General features: G+C 40.8%; 1 protein-coding gene across 36 annotated transcripts in view; it reads right to left on the bottom strand.

Moving 5' to 3' along the window:
- Positions 1–24,296, bottom strand: part of EPB41 (erythrocyte membrane protein band 4.1) — a 161,672-nt gene that overhangs the window by 62,470 nt on the left and 74,906 nt on the right. For 23 of the 36 annotated variants that reach the window (XM_053266903.1, XM_053266902.1, XM_053266901.1 and 20 more), the window contains 11 exons: positions 20,226–20,682; positions 18,132–18,368; positions 11,568–11,672; positions 8,004–8,046; positions 6,395–6,470; positions 5,155–5,373; positions 4,818–4,905; positions 2,964–3,116; positions 2,087–2,184; positions 913–1,085; positions 202–315 (listed from right to left, as the gene is read on the bottom strand). In XM_053266903.1, the coding sequence (XP_053122878.1) occupies positions 202–315; positions 913–1,085; positions 2,087–2,184; positions 2,964–3,116; positions 4,818–4,905; positions 5,155–5,373; positions 6,395–6,470; positions 8,004–8,046; positions 11,568–11,672; positions 18,132–18,368; positions 20,226–20,675 (1,756 nt within the window). In that variant the 5' untranslated portion in view covers positions 20,676–20,682. The remainder of the gene's footprint in view (positions 1–201; positions 316–912; positions 1,086–2,086; positions 2,185–2,963; positions 3,117–4,817; positions 4,906–5,154; positions 5,374–6,394; positions 6,471–8,003; positions 8,047–11,567; positions 11,673–18,131; positions 18,369–20,225; positions 20,683–24,296) is intronic. The other 13 variants (XM_053266915.1, XM_053266934.1, XM_053266914.1 and 10 more) reach the window with 1 other exon arrangement.

The following is a 24,296-nucleotide window of genomic DNA, read 5'->3' as shown; positions in this document are numbered from 1 at the left end:
GAGGACTCAAGTACAGAAGCAGAAAACTGTGTGCTGTTCAATTGGGTCTCATTTTATTCCTCTGCAAAGGGGTAAACGTGCTCCAGAACATGTGAAGCATTTCGGAATCAGGTAAGATGTCTCAGCGCATGAAGAGGACAGAAAAGGCACCGCAGAGAGAAAGAGAGAGAGAGAGAGAATCAGAGCCACCCACAGCGATACCTGGCTTCTCTCGAAAATGTTCCACAGGTTCTGATTCCGGAACCCCAACCAACACCATTTCCTCCTGCTTCTCTTCCTCTACGGGTCTGACCTCAATCTGATAGGTTTGTTTAGCTGAAGAAATTGTGCACATGTTACACAATATGCATTTATTATACTGCTATCTCAAAAAGTGCATCATTAAGATTTAATTAACAGGACATATTAGGACATTATTAAATTTTAAAGGATAATTTAAGGGTTACTTTAGGATCATTTCTAAATTCTATGGTTGGGTTTTTACATTACCTCAGCAACACGAGAGCTACTGCAGAGCTGCTGCTTCCCATGCCACTGGTAATACAAGAAGCCCTGGGCCATGTGGGAAGAGCCCATGCATCACCTCCCCACACTAGCAATAACTGGCTAGGAACTGGCTTCTTGCATTATCCAGCAGCATGGGAAGGAGTAGAGCTTCAGCAGGTACCATGCTGTAACATACTCAAGTTACTGAATTCTCAATTTTTTCTTTCCCTTGTGCCACACACAATTAGTGACTTTGCAAATTCAAATGTTCAATAATCACTTTATAGGAGTACAACTTTAGAATGAATATGAACATCTGAAAACCAAGAACTGAATTACTAGCCAGAATCTGTAAACAAAAAAGCCACAGATTCAGATACTGTGCATGCGAGCGATTTAAACAGAGAAGAAAGTTTAAGTACTCACCACCGTCTAGGCTTCTAGAAGCCCGCTTACTTGCTGTTCGTTCAAACTGTGGTGCAGGTCTGTCAATCAGACGACTTGCTTGTCTTGTCTGGGCCTGCGTCCGGCCACTATAGCGAAATTTAGAGCCCAGTGCCAGAAACCTGCTTTTGGGAATTGCTTCAGTGGATGTTAGCCTGGAGGGGGAAGTGTGTATGTGTATATATATATTTATATATATCTATATAAAAGTTATATTCAACTCTGACGAAGGAACCAACTGTGCAAAGCAAAAGTGATATCTAACACTGATACAGCTAACTATACAAAAGAGGGACCAACAGCATTAATTATACTACTTAAATCACAAGATAAACTATTTTGGTGGTGGTAAGCACCTCCCAATGGTGTCATCAAGTGCCTACCTTCAATTTCTCCCTTTTGAACACGATTTACACATATGGGGGGGGGAAATAAGCTGCTGCACTTGGAAATAATATTACAGTGGGGACAAAAAACACACCACCACTATTGACCATAAGTGGTTTGCCTCCAACAGGGACCACAAGGGAGTGTATACTGTACAGTGTTCAAGTCAATACACTATCAACTATCAGATAAATTCATGGAGGACAGGTCTATCAATGGCTACTAGTCTGAGGGCTATAGGCCACCTCCAGCCTCAGAGGCAAGAAAGGTGCCTCAATACCAGTTGCAGGGGAGTAGCAGTGGGAGAGAGGGCATGCCCTCAGCTCTTCCCTGTGGGCTACCCAGAGGCATCTGATAGGGTGCTGTATGAAGCAAGATGCTGGAGTAGATGGGCCTTGGGTCTGATCCAGCAGGACTTTTCTTATGTTCTTAACTACACCACACTAAGACTCAAGCAATGAAATAGCTTTCTCAGCAAATTCATTCATTCTTGCTATAAATCATGGCTGCACAACTTTGGTGATGCAGCTATTTTGGGGCTACAACTCCCATCATCCTCAGCAATTGCAGCCAATACTCAGGGATGATGGGAGTTGTAGTCCCACATGTGTAGTACAGTCAAAGCTGTGCAGCCCTGCTATAGATATGGTATGCTATGGAAGCTTACTTCCTTGACAATCAATACCAAAAACTGGTGTCCAAAGTCATTATGCAATAATGTGTTTTATTTTTTGCAATAAACCTTGCAAATAAAATAAAAGATACAAACCTGAAAAATGTGTGATGTTCAACACACACTTTCCACAATTTCTTAGCTGCCCGGTAACTGGGGAGTTTAAATCCAATTGTACTTTCATATTGTTCATGCTACAGAGAAAAGCCATATAGTGTAAGTTCCCATGTGCACAGAAAATGTACAATAGGTTATTTACTGCCTGGCTGGGAGGATACCTACACAGGTGAAATTCCAAAAAAAATAGGCATATCTACAATTTGCTACTATTTTTATTCATTCATTCATTCATTTTACATTTTATATCCCGCTCTTCCTCCAAGGAGCCCAGAGCGGCCAAAAAGCAGCAAACTTTTGCCATCTGGATCAATCTCCCTCAAATGTCTAATAGAACAAGCACATCTTATCCACTCTCCTGAAAACCCAAATAGTCTGAGACTCCCTTGGAGTTTCTATAAGACTAGCACCACTACAGAAAAGGCCCTGCTTCTTGTGGCAACCCGTTCTGCATTTGATGGTAAAGAAAAAGAAAGCAGGGAGGCTCATATTTGAAGAGGTACTTTCTTAACTATTCTCAGTCAAGGCCATGTAGGACTTTACAGGCAAGAGCAAACACCATTAACTGGGCCCAGAAAAGCTTCTTCAGTATAGTATAACAAGCTGCTTCCAGCCAAAACCAGGCAACCACATTTCCCACCAATTGTAATTCAAACTACATTCAAAGATAGTCCCATGTAAAGGGCACTACAGGAATCAAACCAGTATGCTAAGCAAAGCATGTATGGCAGTGGACACATCTGTGCTCATTGTCCAAATTGCACTGTTAGATGCAGATGGTTCATTTGCTTTCTCAATATATTTCAGAGCTAAAAAAACAAAAAAATTGTAACCAAAGCAAGATCCCAGAACCTACCTCACCAGGCCGGATCTTAATAAAAAAGCTGCTGCGCTTGTATGAAATCTTCAGCACTTTGGGCCAAGGGAAACGGTTGATTCTCAATTTATCTTTATAGACAAGAAGGCCACTGGAACAGACTCCTAAAGTGATATCCACACCTTCCAAGTCCTGCAAGGGTGAACAGGAATTGGAACATACTTTATAGATCCATATTTTGGTCTCTGGGTCATCTCGGAGAGACCACATTACTCCTTTGTTAATGGAGTTACACTGGCTGCCAATATTGTATTTTCTGGGCAAAATACAAAGTGCTAAACGTGCTTAGAGAAAGCCCTAAACAGCTTAGGCCCTGGGTATTTAAGAGAGCATCTTCTCCGCTATGAGCCCCATCGCCCATTGAGGTCACTTGAGGAGGTCTGTCTCCAGTTGCCGCCAACTCGTTTGGTGGCTACACAGAGATAGGCCTTCTCGGCTGCTGCCCCGAGATTGTGGAATGCGCTCCCTGCTGAGATACGATCCTCCCCATCTCTGGCATTTTTCAAAAAACACCTGAAAACACATCTCTTCAACCAGGCTTTCTCAGCTTTTTAAAACTTGTTTTTAAATTCTTCTGATTATTTAATCGTTGTTTTACAATGTTTTTAATTGTTAATTATTTTTTATGCTTTATAATTTTTGTTTTAATTATTAATTGATTTTAATGGTGTTTTAATGTAAACCGCCCTGAGCCTTTTGGAAGGGCAGTATAAAAGTTTTAATAATAAATAAATAAATAAAATATTTTAACAGTTCATTATCAAATATATTTGTCTTCCACGCCCTTTATTCCTTTTTCAGCCCCCTAAATTCATAATTGAATTTTCTGTTACTCAATTTTTATCATACTTTTGGGCCACCTTCCCCACTTTCCAGGTGCTGAGTATCCCCCTTGGATTTTAATTTTCTCTTTAGGCTGGCTGCTCAAATTTCTGGTATTGAAAATGTGCTCTGTTTCAAAGTACAGTGTGCAGAGTTTATATTGTATTTGTCTGAAGCACATTGAACAAGATACATTCTCTTTTCATTGCCAAGCCACTGGATATGGTGCTCAAGATTCCTAGATTCCACTAGGGACTTCACTACTTGCAGTATAAAATCAGAACACAATTGGCAAGCCAGAAACCCGAGCATTCCAAGCAAGTTCTGCTCACAGATGAGAGCTCTCCTTTCAACCCTTTATAGAAAAAAAATGCTCTGTGTCTGATGCTCCATTGTCTCTCAGTCACTTATTTTCACTGTCACAGAAGAATAATCTGAATGGAAAGGTGGAGGACAAAATGAGTGCCAGAGGTTTTTGCACGGAAGGAGCGGGAGACACAGGTTGCTTACTTCTAACCTTTGGTCTTTTGGTGATTCGGTATCATTCACAACATGGGCTTTGCAACTTAGAAGGAAGGATTTCAAGCTCTTCATAGCACTCTGAAGCTCCGTCTTTTGTGCACAGAGTGTGCTTGGTATCTTTGGCATACATTAGAGTTTTCTAATGCCCTAAACAGATTCTGATCTGATTTGGCATATTATTTGACTTATTCATACAGTTTAAAAAACAACACCACCCTTCTACCATTTCAATTTACCCTCACTTTATCTCAAAAGTTTTTGAAGTAGCCAAGTAGAGATTTTAGAAATAGAAAATTTTCCCATTTTTTTCCATAGAAAATTTTCCATTTTTGGTTATCATCTCTGAAGATAACCTATGTTCAAGTTCACCAATTTTGCTTTGGGTGAAAGACAATTCACCCAAGTTTCAACACACAAATATGAGAACTAAGGCTTTAACACAGGAAGAATAAAAATGTAAGTTACAAATATGAATAAAAAATATTCTACCTTGGCTTGGTGAAGGTCAACTCCATACATAGACAGCTTTTTGGCATTCTCAAGAAATTCCAGATCAGCTTGAGCTGGAGTCATGGATCTGTAGAAATACAACAGAAAAAAATACTATGGGGCCCACTCCATGGGAATAGTGCTGGGAGGAACTACATTTTGAATTTTAGTTCAAGGTGCGCAGTCAGCCCCACACACATTCTTGCCCAGTCTTGTGGCCTCTGAGTGCAGTGAAAAACTGGTTTGGGCAAGAATTTCATGAAATGATATCTATCAAAGTTATTTATTATTTTAAAGCGATTAAAAATACTTTAATGTTGATAAATTTAACATTCACCTATATGTTTTATGTAGTTCCATGACTTTGTCTTCCAGTTCCTTTGTCTGGTTTGGGGCCAGCTTGAACTCACTGACATACTCTGCACTATGCAGTTCTGGGTCATAGTCCCCTAGCTCAGACTGGATTGTGTAGGAACCTAGCAAAGCCAGCGTAGCAAAAGAGCAAGGAAGTCGTCCACCGATAATGTCTTTTCTCAGCTGGAGACACAAATAATACCTGCAAGGAAGGAAAAAGCATCATCATCATGAAGAATTATAAGCACTGACCTGCAACTTAGTATGCGGCCCTTTTGCGTCTATCCAGCCTCTTCCGGCTCACTGCTAGTCAACAGAACATGACCTAGCAACTGCACAGCCTCCGAGATACCTTCCCTGGCATAGGACAGACTCCACCCACCACTCCACAAAACTGGTGGCAACAGCTGCCCGATTTGAGACATGCGACTACACACCTATTCTAAGACTGCACATGAATGGACTGGATCACATCAACTGCTTATACCATGTTTAGAATGTGAAGAGCTTTACACTCTTCATTTCTCATGCTTGCAACTGACCTTTCACAGTCCATTTTACAGACTGGCGACCTGACCAAGACCACTATGTGAGGTACACAAAGTCAAAGAATTTAAATTTCTGGAATAAATGAAATTGCAACGGCTATAGCCAGGAAAAGCAATAAGCTACTTTGGGAATTCTCAATCATTCAGATTTGTCCAACAGATTTTTTTAAACAACTTTTTTTCCTTTTAATACTAGACCACCCCAGGAACTGCTTTTGAAACATCCATCCATTTCAAAAGGGATGTGCTACACAGTGTTCACTCTAAGGTGTGCGCATGTGCACGCGCTCACACGTTTTTTTATGTCTGATCAGTTAATTTTAGATCCCACTCAGGTTTAATCAGGAAGGCCCCACTCGGAATGCATGTACGCACACACTGCCTTGATACTGCCACCCAGAACAAAACTCATTCTGCACACAGATGGGGGGGGGAGGGAGAACACTGGTGCTACATGGCACAGGGGACTCTTTTCATAAATGCAAGTCCAAAGCTGACTTGGATTTGCAGAATGAATCATCTAGTTCTTTAGATTCTAGCTGGTGGGTTTACTTTGTTTTTTAACCTTGCTTTTTAATTTTTTATGTATTTATCACACTTATATTCTGCCTCTCATTGCCCTTTTCTAAACACGAGAATTGCTTAATTGTTAGTTTTCTTAAGAACTTTGCAAACCTTGTTATATCCTCTGTCAGTTGTGCTGGATCTGGAGGATAAAACTTGACACTGAAAGTAAAATCCCATGGGCCTCCTGCAATTAGAATGGAAGATTTGTTGACCATTCTCACTTTACAATACTACTTTCAGATAATCTTAAATACCACAAGAACTAACTAGGCAAGATATTGTTAGCTTACTATTTCCCTCCTTGCTTTACTCCCAACATGGAAATAACAATCAAAAAGGTAGAAATCAGAACAAATGAGGTTTGCCAGGGAGTCAAGATCTAGTTTTACAAATGGAAGCTTCCTTCCTCTCTTACTCCATACCCGAAGGCATCTACAAGATACAGGCTGACTGAAGTTTCTCTCTTTTTGCAGTCTGTAGTAGGGATGTGCACAGAACCATGGCGGGGGTGCCTCTTTAAGGGCGGGGGAGGGGGGACACTCCTCCCACCGGTTTTCTCCTGCCGGCGCTCGTTACTGTTAAAAGTCTTCGTTGCAAGTTTGTTATCCTGTACAATAATAAAGTGGCCCTTAATTACTCCAACTAAGCATGTCCTGTCTTCATTGGGGCCTGGAGGTGCAAAGTTATATGCTGCCTTATCAGTTGTATGAAAACTCAAAGCAGCTCACAGGTAAGGTTAAAATCTCAAACATACAGGTGAAACTCGGAAAATTAGAATATCGTGCAAAAGTCCATTAATTTCAGTAATGCAAATTAAAAGGTGAAACTGATATATGAGACAGACGCATTACATGCAAAGCGAGATAAGTCAAGCCTTAATTTGTTATAATTGTGATGATCATGGCGTACACCTCATGAAAACCCCAAATCCACAATCCCAGAAAATTAGAATATTACATGGAACCAAGAAGACAAGGATTGTCGAATAGAACAATATCGGACTCTCCCTGAGCGAGTGAGAGGGGGAGGGGGAAGAGTGAGTGAGCCACAAGATGAGCCACATCAACTTCATGGAGGAGAGGTCTGTCATCGGCTACTAGTCGGAGGGCTGTGGGCCACCAACAGCCTCCAAGGCAGGATGCCTCTGAGTACCAGTTCCAGGGGAGTAACAGCAGGAGAGAGGGCAGGCTCTCAACTCCTGCCTGTGGCTTCCAGCGGCATCTGGTGGGCCACTGTGCGAAACAGGATGCTGGACTAGATGGGCCTTGGGCCTGATCCAGCAGGGCTGTTCTTATGTGCAAGGGGGAGGGAGGGGGCAGAGTGAGCAAATGAGTGAGCAAGCAATAAAGTCCAAGCACGCAGATGCTCTGTGCGGGACACACTAGTCTTTATTAAATAGGGTAACAAATATTCCTATAGGTGCTATATTTTAAACAGTTTGTGTAAAAAAAACCAATGTCCTCTACAATTCGTTTTGTAGATTCTATACAATGTCCAATACAAAAGGAGCAGTTTATAAAATAAAAAAAAAGACACTCCACATGATAAAATTGTAAAACAAAGGAATTATACACCGTTTGAATTTGTGTCGATCTCTTCTCTTCCAGCACTTTCACACGGACTCCCAACAGTTCTCACGTGCTACTCCCAAGTGCATGTCAAGGCTATAAATATCTAGGTTTGGTTTGTGTTTTGTTTTAAAACTCAAGCCACTTACCATGAACCTGCTTTTTAATCTCTTTGGCAACATCCAACCATGTCTGTAAGGAAAAAAAGTTGCAATTATTCAAACGAAACTAGAAAAGTATTACAAAGAACATCACAAGCCAATCCCAGGACCCAGAATTAACAAGCTATGTTTGGATGGTAAGTGGGTTACTTCAGTGTGTAATGATACCACACAAAGGTAACTAGTGAATCATTACCGATAAATTCTTATCCCATTAAATTCAAATCAGACCATTTTGGATTATCAAGTGATCAACAAACAAGCAGTGTAGCCATGAAAAAGTACCTCTCATCAGAGATGTGGGTTTTTGGTTGGGGGGTGGGGGGAGAATGCAAATCTCTCCCTCATTTGCATACAATGTACAGTATTGTTTTCCTTTAAAAAACAAACAAACTACTATACAAATTTCCCTGATGCCATAAACAGACTGTGATCTGATTTGGAGTGCTATTTGACCTATTTATACAGGGTTTTAAAAAAAAAAACACAACACCTCCATCATATTAATTTCCTCTCACTGTATCTTAAAAGGTTTTCAAGTAGAAGTTTTAGAAATGGAAAACATATCCAAAGTTTCCCACCTCACATCTCTGCTTTTGATTTTACTTACGAGTATTTACATTTCTCTTGGTCTTACCTAAAGAACTCAATACGACAATGACAAATCACATGCACAATTATTTTATTTATTTTTGGAAACTTATAACCAACTTTTACAGAGATCAAAATGATGAAAAATCATATAAAAGACAAGACAATTTATCAAAATATATACATATATTTTAACAAGTTATACTGAGTAACGGCCTGTATAGTGACAATGGATAGGAGCTAGAATGAGGTTACCTGCTTCATTTTTACATTATCGAATGCAGGATTTGGAAACCAGGTCTACTGCAATGAAGGAATAGCCTACTTAACTCACTGAGCCCCTTAAGCTCATTGGCCTTAGCCTACAGAACATTTTTTCATACATGTTATCGGGGCAGCTGTTTATGGCTACCACTACCACCCTTCTTGAATGATTTAGTGTAACAAAATCCACAAGCTGGGCACAAATGCTATCCATGTTAACTGTTGCAGAGCTGTAATTTTGCAAGCCAGGCAGGATTTAAAAAAAAAAAACATACAAGTGCTGATGCTACAACTGCTGGATTTCCACAGCGAAACAAGCCACCCCAAACACAGTCTTATTGGCTCTAAATGCAATCATGCATTCATAAAACTCATCCTGTTTGCCTAATCTGAAAGACAATGAGGAGGCCGAGTAATTAATGTTACTTTTATCCTGATACTATGTCATGAATCAGTGGGAAACAATTCTCCCTTTCAGGCAAGCATGAAGTACTACATAAACTCCTTCAGTGCTCAACAGATAGGCTATTAACTCTTTGTGTGTTTAAGGAAACGAGTCTTTTCCCACACTGTACAACCAAATTATTTCTGACAAAATAGGCAGGAAAAAAATTAAACTGCAATATTTTTATTCTCTATACTGCATATACAGTATATAATACGATATAATTGACTTTTATATATTAATATAATTAATATATTTATTACTAATATATATATTTACATACTCTACACACATTAGGGCTGAACAATACTAGAATGCCTAGGAGACTCATATTTTCATTCAAGCTCTGCATGGGGTAAATGTTATAACAGCTGGTGCCCTATTTCTTCTCAGTGCATGTACAGAAATGCATGCTGGATATAAATAAATGTGTTTACCATAAATCCATATGCATTTGCATGCAGCTGCAATTCACACACCTGTGCATTAGGAACATATGCAGCTGTCTTATACCAAGCCAGACTATTGGTTCATCTAGCTCAGTACTGCTGGCACTGACTGGCAACAGCTCTCCAAGTTTCAGGCAGGGGTGGTTCCCAGTCTTACCTGGAGATGCCTGCCAGGGAGTGAACCTGGGACCTTCTGCATGCAAAGCAGATGCTCTACCACTGCTCTCCCCATCTTCTAAAGGGGATAACTTACAGCAGACAGTAATCGCATATAGCAGTGACAGAAGCAGGCTGCAGAAATGAATTCTAGAGTTTCTTTGATTCTGAAGCTAACATATTAAGAGATTCCAGATTAAGATCACTTTAACAGACAAGTTCAAAGTGTAGTTGCAAATATCTCTCCCATATTAGTAAAGCAATATGTCCACATGAGGGCACTATGGGGATCAAAATGGGAGTGAGGGCCTAGCGACCCCATATTCTTGCAGAAAAATAAGAATTGAAGGCCAGTTTCCATAGAACCTTTGGGTTCCCTATACCTCAAAAACTAGTTCTGGCTACAGTCTGTGTATATATACAAAGGAATACCTCAGGCAGCAGGGGGTAGGGTGCAGATGCCTGGAAGATAGCAATAGCACTTACATTTATATACCGCTCTATAGCCGGAGCGCTCTAAGCGGTTTACAATGATTTAGCATATTGCCCCCAACATTCTGGGTACTCATTTTACCGACCTCAGAAGGATGGAAGGCTGAGTCAACCTTGAGCCCCTGGTCAGGATCGAACTTGTAACGTTCTGGTTACAGGGCAGCAGTTTTACCACTGCGCCACCAGGGGCTCTTCAGATGAGGGAATTTTGTTGGCAGAGTTGGATGTTAGAACATGAATCCCCTGACATGTAACCTCAGAGCCTCAAATATCCTTTTGTGGCAAAGAGAGGTTTGGCTTGCCTTGGACTGGTGGTTGGAGTGGAGAGAGAGAGTGGAATGGTCAGCAAAAAATGTCCAGGAGGAGCTCTAAGAATGTACAATCCCAACCCACCTTCCCACCTCCCCCAAAAATAATGTCACCATCAAATGTGGGCTCAGCCCACATTCACTACCAAAAGGATGTTTGTGCTTGTTGGAGGAGGAAAATGGCTTCCAAGGATGTATATCTCAGGACATTTTATGTGTTTTTATAAGCTGCCTGGATGGGTTCTTAAAGATGAATGGTGGAGCAAGAATATCTTGTATATAATCTCTGGTCTCCCAAATTTTTAAACTTTTAAAAGGTTTATTCCTATGCAGGGATGTTAGAAAATCCACTGGAGGGAGATGCTGTCCATGGTACTGATCTATCAAAAACAAGGGGAAAGCCCTCTGTGCAGTTTATGTAGGCTTTTATGTTAGCAATGTGCTGAAAGTGGCTCTTTCAATGATGAGCCAGAGTACTTTTTAACTTTTCTTTTAAACTGCCAATACTTTTATTTCCTATCTCTCAATAAGACTTTTTTGGCTAAATGCTTTAGACCGATAGAAATCTGCAAGTTCTTTATATGTGCAGGATAGTTAGAAGAACCCCTGTACAAAGTGTGGGGAGGGAGAAAAAGCTTTATTTCAGAACGCCTCCTCATAAGTAATACTATAAGGAATGGTGGCAGAAGAGACTTTGTAATAAAGCAGAGGGGGAAAGATTCTAATCAGAATCTGCAGTAAGTCATTGAAGAATAGGGTGTCCCAACTCTTTCAGGTGGAGAGATTTTACATGCACACATACTCTGACACCCCCTCGATTTTTTTATATTTGAATTCTTCTTCTTACCTTGGAGGTTGCGGTATCCCATATGGCCAGTCCAAAATAGTCTTCTTCCAAAAGATTGAGGTGATCACATACTTTCTTAAGAAGATCCTGCCCTTTGGCATGTTTCTGCAAACAAACAGAAATATGTGATCTGATATATAGACACTTTTGCCTCTTCCACTCAAGCATGCTCTCAGAATCCGCGGTTTCTGATCCTGTCATCATAACCTTGTTGCTTTTGAGAATTCATGCGTATATAAACTTTACTGGACAACAGAGGTACTCTCGGTTAGGACGGTTATTGATCAGGTGACAAGAAATTGGCCTATTCGAAACAGGGTTGTTTGCCCCTTGAAAGACCAGATTCACAGTTTGAGGGTGCTCCTAGATAGTGAGGAAAGAGGTATAGTCAGGAGCACCTTTGCTCAGCTTAGGCTGGTGTGCCAACTGTGCCCATTTCGGGGAAGGGCAGACCTAGCTATGGTCACACATTATCTTAGTGAACAGCTAGAATGGACTACTGTAAATATTCATAGTGATGCTTTTGAAGACCATGCAGAAGCTGCAACGGGACAAAATGTGGCTGCAATATTTCTGACTGGTGCCACTATTTTGAAGTATGAGACTGCAGTTGCTCTATCGACTGGCCTGAGCACAATTCAAAATGTTGGTTATCACCTTAAAGCTCTAAATGGTTATTTTCCCTCATGTGAATCTACCCATCTGCTGAGATCAATTGCTAAGCCCCTTCTGAGGTTCAGTTGTCAGGGATAGCATCCAGTACATAGAACTCATTGTGCCAGGAATGTTGCTTTGCCCCTTCTTGACCATTTTTTTGCCGTCAACTCAAGATTTTGCTTTTCCAGGAATTGTTTCATTAGATGACTGCCCAAGTTTCTTTTTATCTATTGGCTTCTTACAGACTGTTTTATCTGCTGCTCAGGCTTTTTCCCCCTTTTTTTAAATGCTCAAAGCAGTGAAGTGCTCAAAGCAGCTTATGATGTAAGCTGCTTTGAGCATCTCCCCAGAACTGGAAAGGCACACATTTACTAATAAATAAATAAAATGAAACAAAAGTGAATTAATGCTGCCCACTCATCTTTCATTAAGATACCCAAGAGAATCACTGTTGAGCTGCAGATGATAAATCAGGTTGACTTGAACGGCTCCAAAGAGAACCCTTGATTCTAGTGAAGGCCTGGCTATAACAGCAGAGGAGTTTGTTTGGGCCACAAAGAAGTAGCCTTAAGTTATGGGCTCTGAGCAGGATGCCAAAATTGCAAAGAGGGCTGAGCTCATACTGCTCAGGAAACCATTTAGCAAATTCCTTTCATTTTACATACAGAACTCCATGCTGTCTTGGAGAACAAGTGTTTCCTAAACTGACTTTCTAGTCATGATGCAAATGCAGGGGCAGAAAAAAAATTTGTAGGGGTGAATTAGTGAGCAGACTGGGATAGCCCCTGCAAATGTTCCTCCCTGCCACCCTCCCCTCCCCCAGGCAGACACATTTCTTGTTTCTTAGCTCAGTTTGACAACTGAACAACTGACAATAGGGGTACCAGGGCAGTGGACATGATCGCTCCTAAGAGTCCTCTCTGAATCACCTCGAAACTGGCCCCTTGTATACAGAAGAACTACGGGGGCTGAAGTGGCAAGGTAGACGACTAGAACGCAAGTGGAGAAAGACTTGACTTGAATCTGACAGATTACTACATGGAGCGCATTTGAAGATCTATGCTCAGGTGATACATGTGCCAAAGAAGCGATTCTTTTCCACCCATATTGTGTCCACAAGCTCATGTCCGGCGGAGTTGTTCAGGGTTGTGAAGGGGCTAGTGTGTGCCCCTTCCCCCTTGAATCAGTATTTGGAACCAACAATTACTTGCTATGATGTTTAAAATTAGTTTTTTATGGACAAAATCTCTCATATTCAGGCCGACTTAGATTCAAACTCCTCAATTGTTACAGTGCCTGATGTCGAGGTGTCCAGCAGCTCCTCTTATGTGATGACCCTGGATCAGTTTCAGTTCAAGACTCCTGAGGATGTGGACAAGCTGCTTGGAATGGCACGGCCTACCACCTGCCTTCTTGATCCTTGTCCAACATGGCTTATACTATCTGGCAGGGAGGCTGTTGTAGAGGGCCTGGTAGTAATTATAAATGCTTCTCTGATAGGGGACAGGATACCTCTTTGTCTTAAGGAGGCAAACATTAGACCACATCTGAAGAAGCCTGCCTTGGATCCCTCAGAGTTAAGTAACTACAGGCCTGTCTCCAACCTTCCATGGCTAGGCAAGGTGATTGAGGAGGTGGTGGCCTCCCAGCTCCAGACAGTCTTGGAGGCAACAGAAGTTATTGGACTTCAAGTCCCATAATTCCCAGCCCCAGTGGCCTTTTCGTGCAGATTATGGGAGTGTAAATCCAATAATATTCTGGGGACCCAACCCTGATAATCCCTGATCTAGACTCATTTCAAACTGGCTTTCAGGTGGGATATGGGGTGGAGACTGCCTTGGTTGGCCTGATGGTTGATCTCCAATTGGGAACTGACAGAGGGAGTGTGATCTCTCGGCGGCCCATACGATTGACCATAGTATCCTTCTGGAACGTCTGAGGAGTTTGAGGGTGGTAGGCACTGCTTTGCAGTGGTTCCGCTCCTACCTCACGAGCAGATTCCAGATGGTGTCTCTTGGAGACTGTTGTCTTCAAAATCTGAACTTTTGTATGGTATCCCTCAGGGCTCCATATTATCTCCGATGCTGTTCAACATCTACATTAAACTGCTGGGAGAGGTCATCAGGAAATTTGGTGCAGGGTGTTATCAATATGCTGATGATACCCAAAGGCATAACTTCCCTAAATGTCTGCCTGGAGTCAGTGATGGGCTGGATGAGGGATAACAAACTGAGGCTGAATCCAGATAAGATGGAGGTACTTAGTGTGAAGGGTCGGAACTTGGGAGATAATTTTGATCTGCCTGTTCTGGATGGGGTTATGCTCCCACAGAAGGAACAGGTACATAGTCTGGAGGTTCTTCTGGATCCAAACCTTTCTCTGGTATCCCAGGTTGAGACGGTGGTCAGAGGTGTTTTCTATCAGCTTCGGCTGATACACCAGCTGCGTCTGTTTCTTGAGATGAACGACCTCGGAACAGTGGTACATATGCTGGTAACATTCAAGCTGGACTACTGCAACACACTCTATGTGGGGCTATCTTTGTACATAATCAGGAAACTGCAATTGGTACAGAATGCAGCAGCCAGGTTGGTCTCTGGGTCAACTAGGAGAGACCATATTACTCCTGTGTTCAAAGAGCTACACTGGCTGCCGATAAGTTTCTGGGAGACTGCATGTGTGAGCACTGTAAGAAATTCCCCTTAGGGGATGGAGCCGCTCTGGGAAAAGCATCTAGGTTCCAAGTTCGCTCCCTGGCAACTCCAAGGTAGGGCTGGAAGAGATTCCTGCCTGCAACCTTGGAGAAGCCACAACCAGTCTGTGTAGACAATACTGAGCTAGATGGACCAATGGTCTGACTCAGTATATGGCAGCTTTCTATGTTCCTAAAATACAAGGTGCTGGTTATTAACTATGAAGCCTTAAACAGCTTAGGCCCTGGGTATTTAAGCGAACATCTTCACCATGAGCCCCATCACCCGTTAAGATCATCTGGAGAGGTTCGTCTGCAGTTGCCACTTGCTCGTCTGGCGGGTTTTTGGGGACAGGCCTTCGCCATTGCAGCCCTGAGGCTTTAGAATGTGCTCCCTGTTTAAATAAGAGCCTCCCCATCTCTGGCAACTTCTAAGAAGGCACTGAAGACATATTTATTCACCCAGGCTTTTAATTAGACTTAGTTTTAATATTTTTAATTGGGTTTTAACTTATTTTAATGTTTGTTTAAATGATTTTAATTGTAAACCGCCCAGAGACGCAAGTTTTGGGTGGTGTAGAAATATGTTAGTTATATAAATAGATCAACAGATAGATAGCCAGCCAGCCAGGAATGGAACTGCAAGGAGAAATCAACAGGTAAGGGAGAGGGCTAAGTCCACAATGCTCTTCTGTAAACACACACCTCTCTTATGAGGAAAATAGGATTAAGAACCTTGAGCTTTCCTAACAACATGCAGTTCTGCCCTCAAAGTCAACTCTTAAATCTTCCCTTAGGAAGTGAAAGGTCTCAGAAATCCTGACTGTGTTTGTTTGCCTGATTTGATGGAAATCCAGAAGCAGCATGATGGCAAGGAATTAGTTTAATCAACAGGCAGGTGAATTATGACCTGCTTAAACTATCTGCATTTTTGTACTTGCAAGTCTGGCTGAAAGGCAAAACAACTGGTTTCCCCTGGAGGCTCAAGTACATAAATCAGCAGAGAAAATTCCTTGAGTCAAGGATGAGGGAGAGGAATCTTACCCCCTCTGGTTCAGATAACACTGTGGTGTTATCCCATAACTTGCCAAGACTTGTGTTTCTATGTTCCAATGATTCCCATCCACCTCCTGCCCCTATTCCAAAAGAATAAAAGAAAGCTGCTGTATACCATCAGACCACTGATACATCTAGTGCAATACTGTCTACTCTGGCTACTAGCAGATCTCCAGGGTTTCAACCTAAGATCCTTTAACCAGAAATACTAGAGACTAGCTGGGCCGGGTGCAGAGCATCTACACCTCTAGTTCGCCGCCACTTTCTCTCCCCTTTTTGCCCGCCCGCCTTCTTGCCCACCACCACCGCCGTCTTCTTCCTGCCTGCCGCCATTTTTGGCCAGCCAGCCGCCCGCTGAAATTTGCAACAGTTTACTTGGCCTGCCCACCAGCCACCGCCACCGTTTCCACCCCCCGCCCCATCCCCATTGCTATTTGGGCAGCTGCTCGCGAACTCTCATGAGAGCTGCCATGCATGGGGTTAGCAACGGGTACACCTAAGAGAAATATATAGGTATAGATAGATATATAGATAGATATAGATGGCACATGGGACTTTATATGAAGCAAGCATGTTTTCCAACACTGAAATATGGCTCCTCCCTATATCATGTAGCATCTAGTAGCTTCTGTTTCTATGTCAGAAGCCGAGCAGAGTTCCATGCTCAGCACACAGGAACAAGAAGATGACGTGAACTCACTATTATAAGGTTAGCTTTTACCTGTTAAGATGTGTTAGCAATAGTAGTGTAGTAGTACACAGAACCACTGACCTATTTATACCAGAGCAATTAAGGTCATTGTTTTGCCCAAGCAACCATCGACACCTAACGAGCACACGTATGTGCATCCAGATTTAATCAGGGTAATTAATAAGCTCAGGAAAGGATTGGTGCTAAGTAAAAGACAGACAAAGAATTTTGGTTAACCTTTCAGATACGTTTGTGTGTGTGTTTGTGTACACAAACACACATATGGAATCTTCTTGTGCAAAAGGAGAGATTACAAAGCACTCTGTAAAATGTTACTTTTAAATTTCTTTACTGTGACAATAGTTTGTCCCCTTTATTCACCAAGTCCCTTATTTACCTAAGGGTAGCTAGATGGCAAGCACTCAGGGATAAAAATGTGCATTTCTAATGAAAATCAATACTATACAACCGAAGATCATCTTGAGATCAGGTGGGATATAAATCTAAAATAAATACTACAGATATTATGGGTTTCCCAGAATTACTATAGCAACTGATTAATAACTGTGATTTATATTCCTTAAACTGTATTTGGCATTCTTCCAAGGTTAATATACTCACTGCTTTTCTCTTTTCTTTTTTAGGATTTAGAAATCTAACTAAAATCACATGGAAATCACATGGAAGTTTCAGATTAGAGTTCAGTGTTCTGTTGAAAAAACAGATTAACTCTTATAGGTGCACTCTGTAGCACCTGGACTGTGCTCGCAGAGGGGTGCAGAAGAAAGGTAACAGAGAGCTGTTACCAGTGTGCTGATCTGAGGTAAAAACAAGCCACAGCTTTAACCAACAACAGCTTCCAATGGATTGGCATAAGACAGCAAGAGAAGCCTAGTATTGTTGGGCCCTTTTGCCCAGCCTGCCTGCTAAGCAAACTGTTTCCCGTGTGAGGGTGAACGGGACAAGAAAAAGAAGTTGTTCCTGCTGTTCCTAGACACTATCCTGGGAGTACAATTATTATACTGCCCAGTTGTTAGATAGTTTGCAGTCTAAAACCTCTGAGGTATCCTCCACGGATATCAGTTATGACAAGATATGCAAAGCACAAAAACCTAGAGATTGTTTTGTGGAAGGAGAAAATCCAGGCCACCAAAGCCTGTCAGGTGTTCCTAGCCCCTATTTTATTTAGTTGGAAAAAATGTCTCACTATGGACTAAGCTCCATATGCTGAAAAATAGAGTAGCCACACTGAGGCCTTTTCAATTAGCCCTATCCTTTTTGAAGCTTAAGAATGAATGGGAGAAGAGTAATCTACCTGGTTTGCCCCCCAACTATGCTCTGACCAAACACACTACCACTCCCCCATCACGCCTAGCACAATAGAGGCCCCGGTTTCAGGTGGGAACTGATCTTAGCAAACAAAACTAGATGCTTAACACAAAACTTCCCAATACAGATAGACACTTACATCCAGAGAACACTCAAAGGTGGTATCATCCAGCAAAGAAACCTTGCAGTGCATGCTGTTTCTGGGTCTCCTTGCGGTTTTCTGTGCACTTTTTAGTTCTTTGTCTGCTTTCACTCTGGTGTTTTCTTTTCTTTCGTCTGTATTGGAGCACTCCACCTGCTCTTCCCCTTCCTTAATCTCAAGATCTCTGCACTCTGGATCTGGATCTGGATCTTCTCTCCTATCTTCTTGAGCAGGCTGGAACCACAGAATGACAAAATTTAGTGATTATTATCCAGACAACTACTCAGAAGTAATCCCACTGAAATTATTGGGAGCTTGGCATGACTAACTTGTCCCATTAATTTCAACAGAACTACTTCTGAACAGTTTAGATGTCAGCTAGGTTTTGTTTGGTTTTAACAAAACTGTATTTTGCTATATAGTATTTAACAATCGCAATGCTGGCTGATTGTTTGTACAAGCAAACATATAGAACACAATTACTTTTATCATTTGAACATGATCTCACAACAAAGCAAACAACTTTATCAGATATAGAATTTTAGTATCTTGGGAATTTTAAAATCTTTTTCTGAAGAAAATTTTGTAGAAACAATGGCTCAGTTTAACATTAATAATGGCAGTTCAACTAAATGTTAACTTTGAACTGAAAGCTAGTATCAATCAATCTTCAACAAAATATGTAATGTTATGGTGAAAGCCTATACCTGATGAAAGCTTGGAAGTATATATCATCTTCTTCTAGAATGCCAAGTGAAAAAAGCTTGGCAAAACATTTCTCTGGATAGTCAAATAAGTCTTGCCTATGCCTTTGGAACAGGGCATTAAGTCAATAACTGAATAAATAAATTCAAGTTGGGTTGGGTTGGGTTGGGTTAAGGGTCAAGTATTGACCTTGACTGCTTTAAAATACTGCAGTCAAATATTCAATGAAGCAAAACAGTGCCATTGCTAGTGGTGGACTAATTTTTAAAATTGCATCATGGAGTCAAAGATAGCAAGGGCATGGATGAGGGTTCCTTCTGTCCCAGTCCTTCAGAATTCTGTGTACAGACACCAAAACTTCATTTCGGAACAGATGTATCCTGCCCTACACAAACATGTTATAAAATCAACATTGATCTTTTATAGTTGCCATGTGTTATGTTTAATTTCATTTGAAGCAAAGTGTTTGCACTATTCTTGGTTTTCTAGGATAAAAGCCAAGAAGAACAGTACAATCTCTTGAATTACACAAATTTGTATTTGCATAAAATTGCTAGCTATAAATAAATGACTACAATGGTTCAGAATTTAATGTCATTTCACAACTGAACTAATTCAGGGCATTGTAATCAGCCTAAATCTTTTCATTCATCGTACTAAATTAATGCTTTAAAATACTTGACTAATCAAAAGAACAAGTATTTTCTGATCAAACAAATGGCCAGCCCTAAATTCAGAACATGCATTTTGTGAAAGAAAAGGACCAAGAACATAATTTTAAAAATATGATTGCTAGGAATTCGGGGTGGTGGTGGTGGTATTTTTTGTTCTAGTTTTTAAAGAAGTCCTTCCCCACCACCTGGATTTTCAGGACACTTGCAAGATTAGTTGTCAGTCAGCCTTCAGCAACTTATCTTTGTTTGAAACAAAAGAGGCAGGCTAGACAGTAACTTACCCAAAGTCACTCAGTGACTTCCCTGATCTGAGCAGGTATTTGAATTTGGGCTTCCCTCATTCAAACCCAGCACTCTAGCTAGATGTGGCAGTGGTTTCATAAGTCTTCAAAGTTCTACACTAAGACGTCAATCCTTTTTAGGAAATACAGTACCACTGAACACAGCAGGACCTATTCTGTGTGAATATGCATTGCACAGGTATGTCAGATCTTACAAACTGGAACTGGTTAAATTGCTTCACCAGTTAGATACTAAGGCTGCAATGCAAAATTCCAGACATAATTAGTTTGTGTCATTCTTACCTGTATTGCAAAATCAGACACTTATTTCCGAATAAACATGCATAGGATAAAGCTGAACAGATAAGAGTCTTCTTGGATGTCTCTTAACCAGTATATACCCAAACAAAACTAGCTTATGTCATACTTACCTGTGTTTCTGCACTGCTGAGTGAGTGAAGATCTAATGATGGGTCAGTTCTGAGCTCAGGTTCAGGAGCTGCTATTGGGGCTTTCAGAAGAATCTCTTCACTGAGATCAACTCCTATATCTGTTTCTATCTGACCTCCTTCACCTTGCTTTGTTTCTGCCTCGTTGCCTTCTTCCTCAGAGACCTGAGATTTGGGTCTCTTGAGGAATGATGAAAACAGGCGTGACAGACCCCGACTTTCAGAAGTGCGCTCTTTGTTCTTGTTCTGGTCCTCTCGTGTGGGCGTGTCACCATTGGATGCTTTCAGCTTCTTCTTTGATTGATTATCTCCCTCAGGTACTTTTTCCAAAGAAGCTTCTTGTGTTCCCGTTTCAGCAACTACCTCCTCCTCTTTTGGCTGATGCTGCTTAGGCGTCTCAGCCTCTGCCACTAAACTCTTTTCAGTTGTCATGATGTTTCTGTTGACAGATATTTGTAAGAAATGTAACTTAACAAGTCAAAACCTCTGCAAGCCAATAACAAAACCCAAAATTAGACCAGGCTTCATCTCCTATCAGGTGCCCACGGACAGCTAAACTTTATGGAATCCACAATTTTAAATGAAAAATTGTTTTAACATACAAGTCTAGGTTTGTATGCAAATGTGTATTTTTATGTATGTATAGAAGTATCTAATTCAGAATTTTAAAAATCCAAGCTCGTCCAGTTACAATTAGATAATCATCCAGTTACATTCACAATTAGGATTACAGGAGCAGCACAAAGATAAGTTAGCAGCTCTGCCAAACTAGCTGCTAATTAAGTGTCATGACTTTAATGCATCACCCTAGAAATTGCTATTATAACATCAGTATCAGAACTAAGTTTACTGCATAGCAGATTGTTTTTATTGTACAGTTGTGGACAAATACACAAGAAGAACTAATCTGAGAACTCTCAAAGGGCACAAATCTTCACACTGACCTATTAACAATACAGTCCCAACACTGCTCTTGAGCAACAATCTCTAAACAACAATGCAGCACAACCAGAAACTGAAGATCTCATTTCAGAATGAGCTTTCTTCTGAATGACTATTCTGCAATAAGTATTCTCTGCTATCAACATAAAAATATGTCACGGAGGCCAAGTGATTGATGACACAGTACATCCCTGGGTAAATCTTGAAGTGACAGTACAGAATTAAAGCTTTGAATCCTTCTTATCACAATTTTACCCAGAATACACTGTATACACCTCACTTGGTACTGAATTATTTGTTGATGAACAGACTAACTCCGATACAAAATTCTGGTCACCTGTTTCAAGCGTTACCCCACACTCTGCTTTTAACTATAAGCTAATATCCATGTAATATTCTGACAGTCATGTATTTGCTTTTTGAAGTGATCCACTCAGTGACTACATTTATTTGTTTTCGTTTTTAAAAAATCTACTCCACTTTTTCTGCAATCTGCAAAATGGCTTACAACACTAAATTTAAAATTTAAATGTGAAGATGTTATCCAAGATTCTTCTTTCTATGTTGTGAGAGAGAGAAAGTTCTAACCTATTTGCAGCATAATCCATGAACAGAAGTAAAACAGAAGTGTTTTACAGATAAAATTTCCATAAAGCATCTGCATATGTAAGCATTTACAATACCGCTTTTAAAAGTTAATCTGTGACCATAGCACTGCCAAGTTGAAACTGGCTCTTAATTTGTAAAACTTGTAGAACTGACCATGAACTCCAACTGATAGCCACAAGAGGGTCCCATTGTAATGCTGATGACTTAAGACATATTCTTATTTGCCTATCTGCCTATCACTTAACTGTTCTCCTGCAGCATAGCCCAAGTCTATTAAATCACTGCTTGTTGGATAGAGCTACTGTATGGAAAGTTTAACTTTTCTCCTGTATTCTTGTAAGACCACAATAATGGTTGTTTTTTTTAAATGTAGTAGTTTTATTCAGTTTATTTGCTTGGTACTTAAGAGGCGCAGAGGGGAAATGCTTGACTAACAAGCAAAAGGTTGCTGGTTTGAATCCCCACTGGTACTATATCAGGCAGCAGCGATATAGGAAGGTGCTGAAAGGCATCATCTCATACTGCGCAGGAGGCGGCAATGGTAAATTCTTCCGGCATTCTACCAAAAAACCCCACAAGGCTCTGTAGACGCCAGGAGGCGAAATCGATGGCACACTTTATCTTTACCATTGTCATAAAGCTTTCTGTGTTGTGATCATGTACAGTCCCTCAAATATTTCCTTTCATATGCAAGAATATGATCAAAGTCTTAAAATGGGTTAATAAAATGTTGATACCTAACACATTATCCTTCTATAAGCTATACCAGTAGTTTTCAAACTGTGTTCTTGGGAACCCTGAGATTCCTTGGAAACTCCTCAGAAGGTCCTCAATGACAACTTCAGAAATAATGGACCAACCTCCCTGAAAGGCAGCATCTCCATCACTACCAATCTAGCCCTACAAAATGCAGCCAGAGGGGAGAGTTCCATGTATTTCAGTGCCCTCATAGCTCACACAAGGCAACAGTGAGGCATAAAAGGACTGGCCAATGTCCTGTGTGAACTGGGGTACTCTGTAGAACAAGTTGCAGCAACAGAACACAAGGCTCCAGAACAAACAAACATATCCCTTGCAAACAAGTCCATATACCAAGGAATCTCTGGAGTAAAAAAGAAATACCATCCATGTTCAGTAAAAATGCACATATAGCAAACACAAGCCTCTTCCTTTCTTTTGTAAGTTTATCACATTTCTACCAACAACTCCTCCAAGGAGCTCAGAATGATGCACATAGGATTGTTTCATTTTACCCTCACAATAGCTCTGCATGGTAGGTTAGGCTATCACAATGACCTCCCAAGGTAATCCGAGATTTGAATACAGGTCTCCAGGTTCATCACTCTATCCACTGCACTAGCTCTGCTTCTGCTCTATAAAAGAGTTCAGGGCAATAATGTTTCTTAAGGTTAGGTGAAAACACACTTCCTTTAAGCAGTTTGACTTTATCCTATCACACTGAACTGAGGGAATGGAGGTGTGCAGCTCTGTTTGATGCTATACTTTCATTGAAAGCGAGAGAGAGAGAGAATAAATATATTTCAAGTCTCTGAATGTATGTTTTCTGTTAAGAGATAGCTAGTTCATAAAATCAGTTACACAAATATTTAGCATAGCTGCTAAGATAAGTGTCATATGAATTGTAGTTATTACTTATACAGTACATTTTAAGGTCCTGTGGCTTCACAAATATATGCCTTTTGTATTAAATATTTTAAATTAAACTCAGTGATCCTTACAACAATCTTCCAATAGGTCAGTATCACTATCCACACATTGTAGATGGTAGGTTGTGAAAAAGTAAGTGTTGGTTATTTAAGATTATCTAGTGAGTTGGTGGCTGAGGCCACATTTGAACTGGGGAATTCCTGGTCAGCCATAACCACCAGCTCAATACTTAGCATAAAACATTACAATCCTGATTCTGAGGGGATGGAACAAATCATCTAGTTGCTTCTGACGCATCTAAGTTGCATCTCAGTAAGTTACTGCTACCTACACAGGGGCGGGGGGAGAGAACAAAATCAATATTATTATTTCAGTTCTCTATAGTTCAAACCCTAAAATGAAACCACTCATTTGAAACTTTTTTCATTTGCTACTCAAGGAACATCTTGAGGGTCAGGTTACATGGTGGTTTAAACAAGCCAGACCACCCATCTATAGATTAGAAACACAGCAAAGGGTGGGGGGCTGGGTGGGGGCAATGAGAGCTTTAGTCCCTTGGTTAACAGCAGTCAGAGGTTCAAGTCCACACTGCCACAATTCCAATCCACAAGGTGCCCAAATCCTTCACCATTTAACCTTTTTTTAAAAGGAATGTGCTTAAAATAATATGCAGCCTAACCCTAAGACTGGACCTCTGACCATTTAGCATTTTGAACTTTACCATTTCCCTCAAAACTGAGCAACAGCAAACTTCAAACTTATTTCCTGAAACTGGAACATTTCCTATATTCCATCTTGTAAAATTAAAAAAATGTCAACCCAGATGCAAATTGG

Source organism: Hemicordylus capensis, chromosome 7, assembly GCF_027244095.1.
Source record: "Hemicordylus capensis ecotype Gifberg chromosome 7, rHemCap1.1.pri, whole genome shotgun sequence".
NCBI classification, from domain to species: Eukaryota; Metazoa; Chordata; class Lepidosauria; order Squamata; family Cordylidae; genus Hemicordylus; species Hemicordylus capensis.
This window is presented reverse-complemented; position numbering and strand designations above follow the sequence as displayed.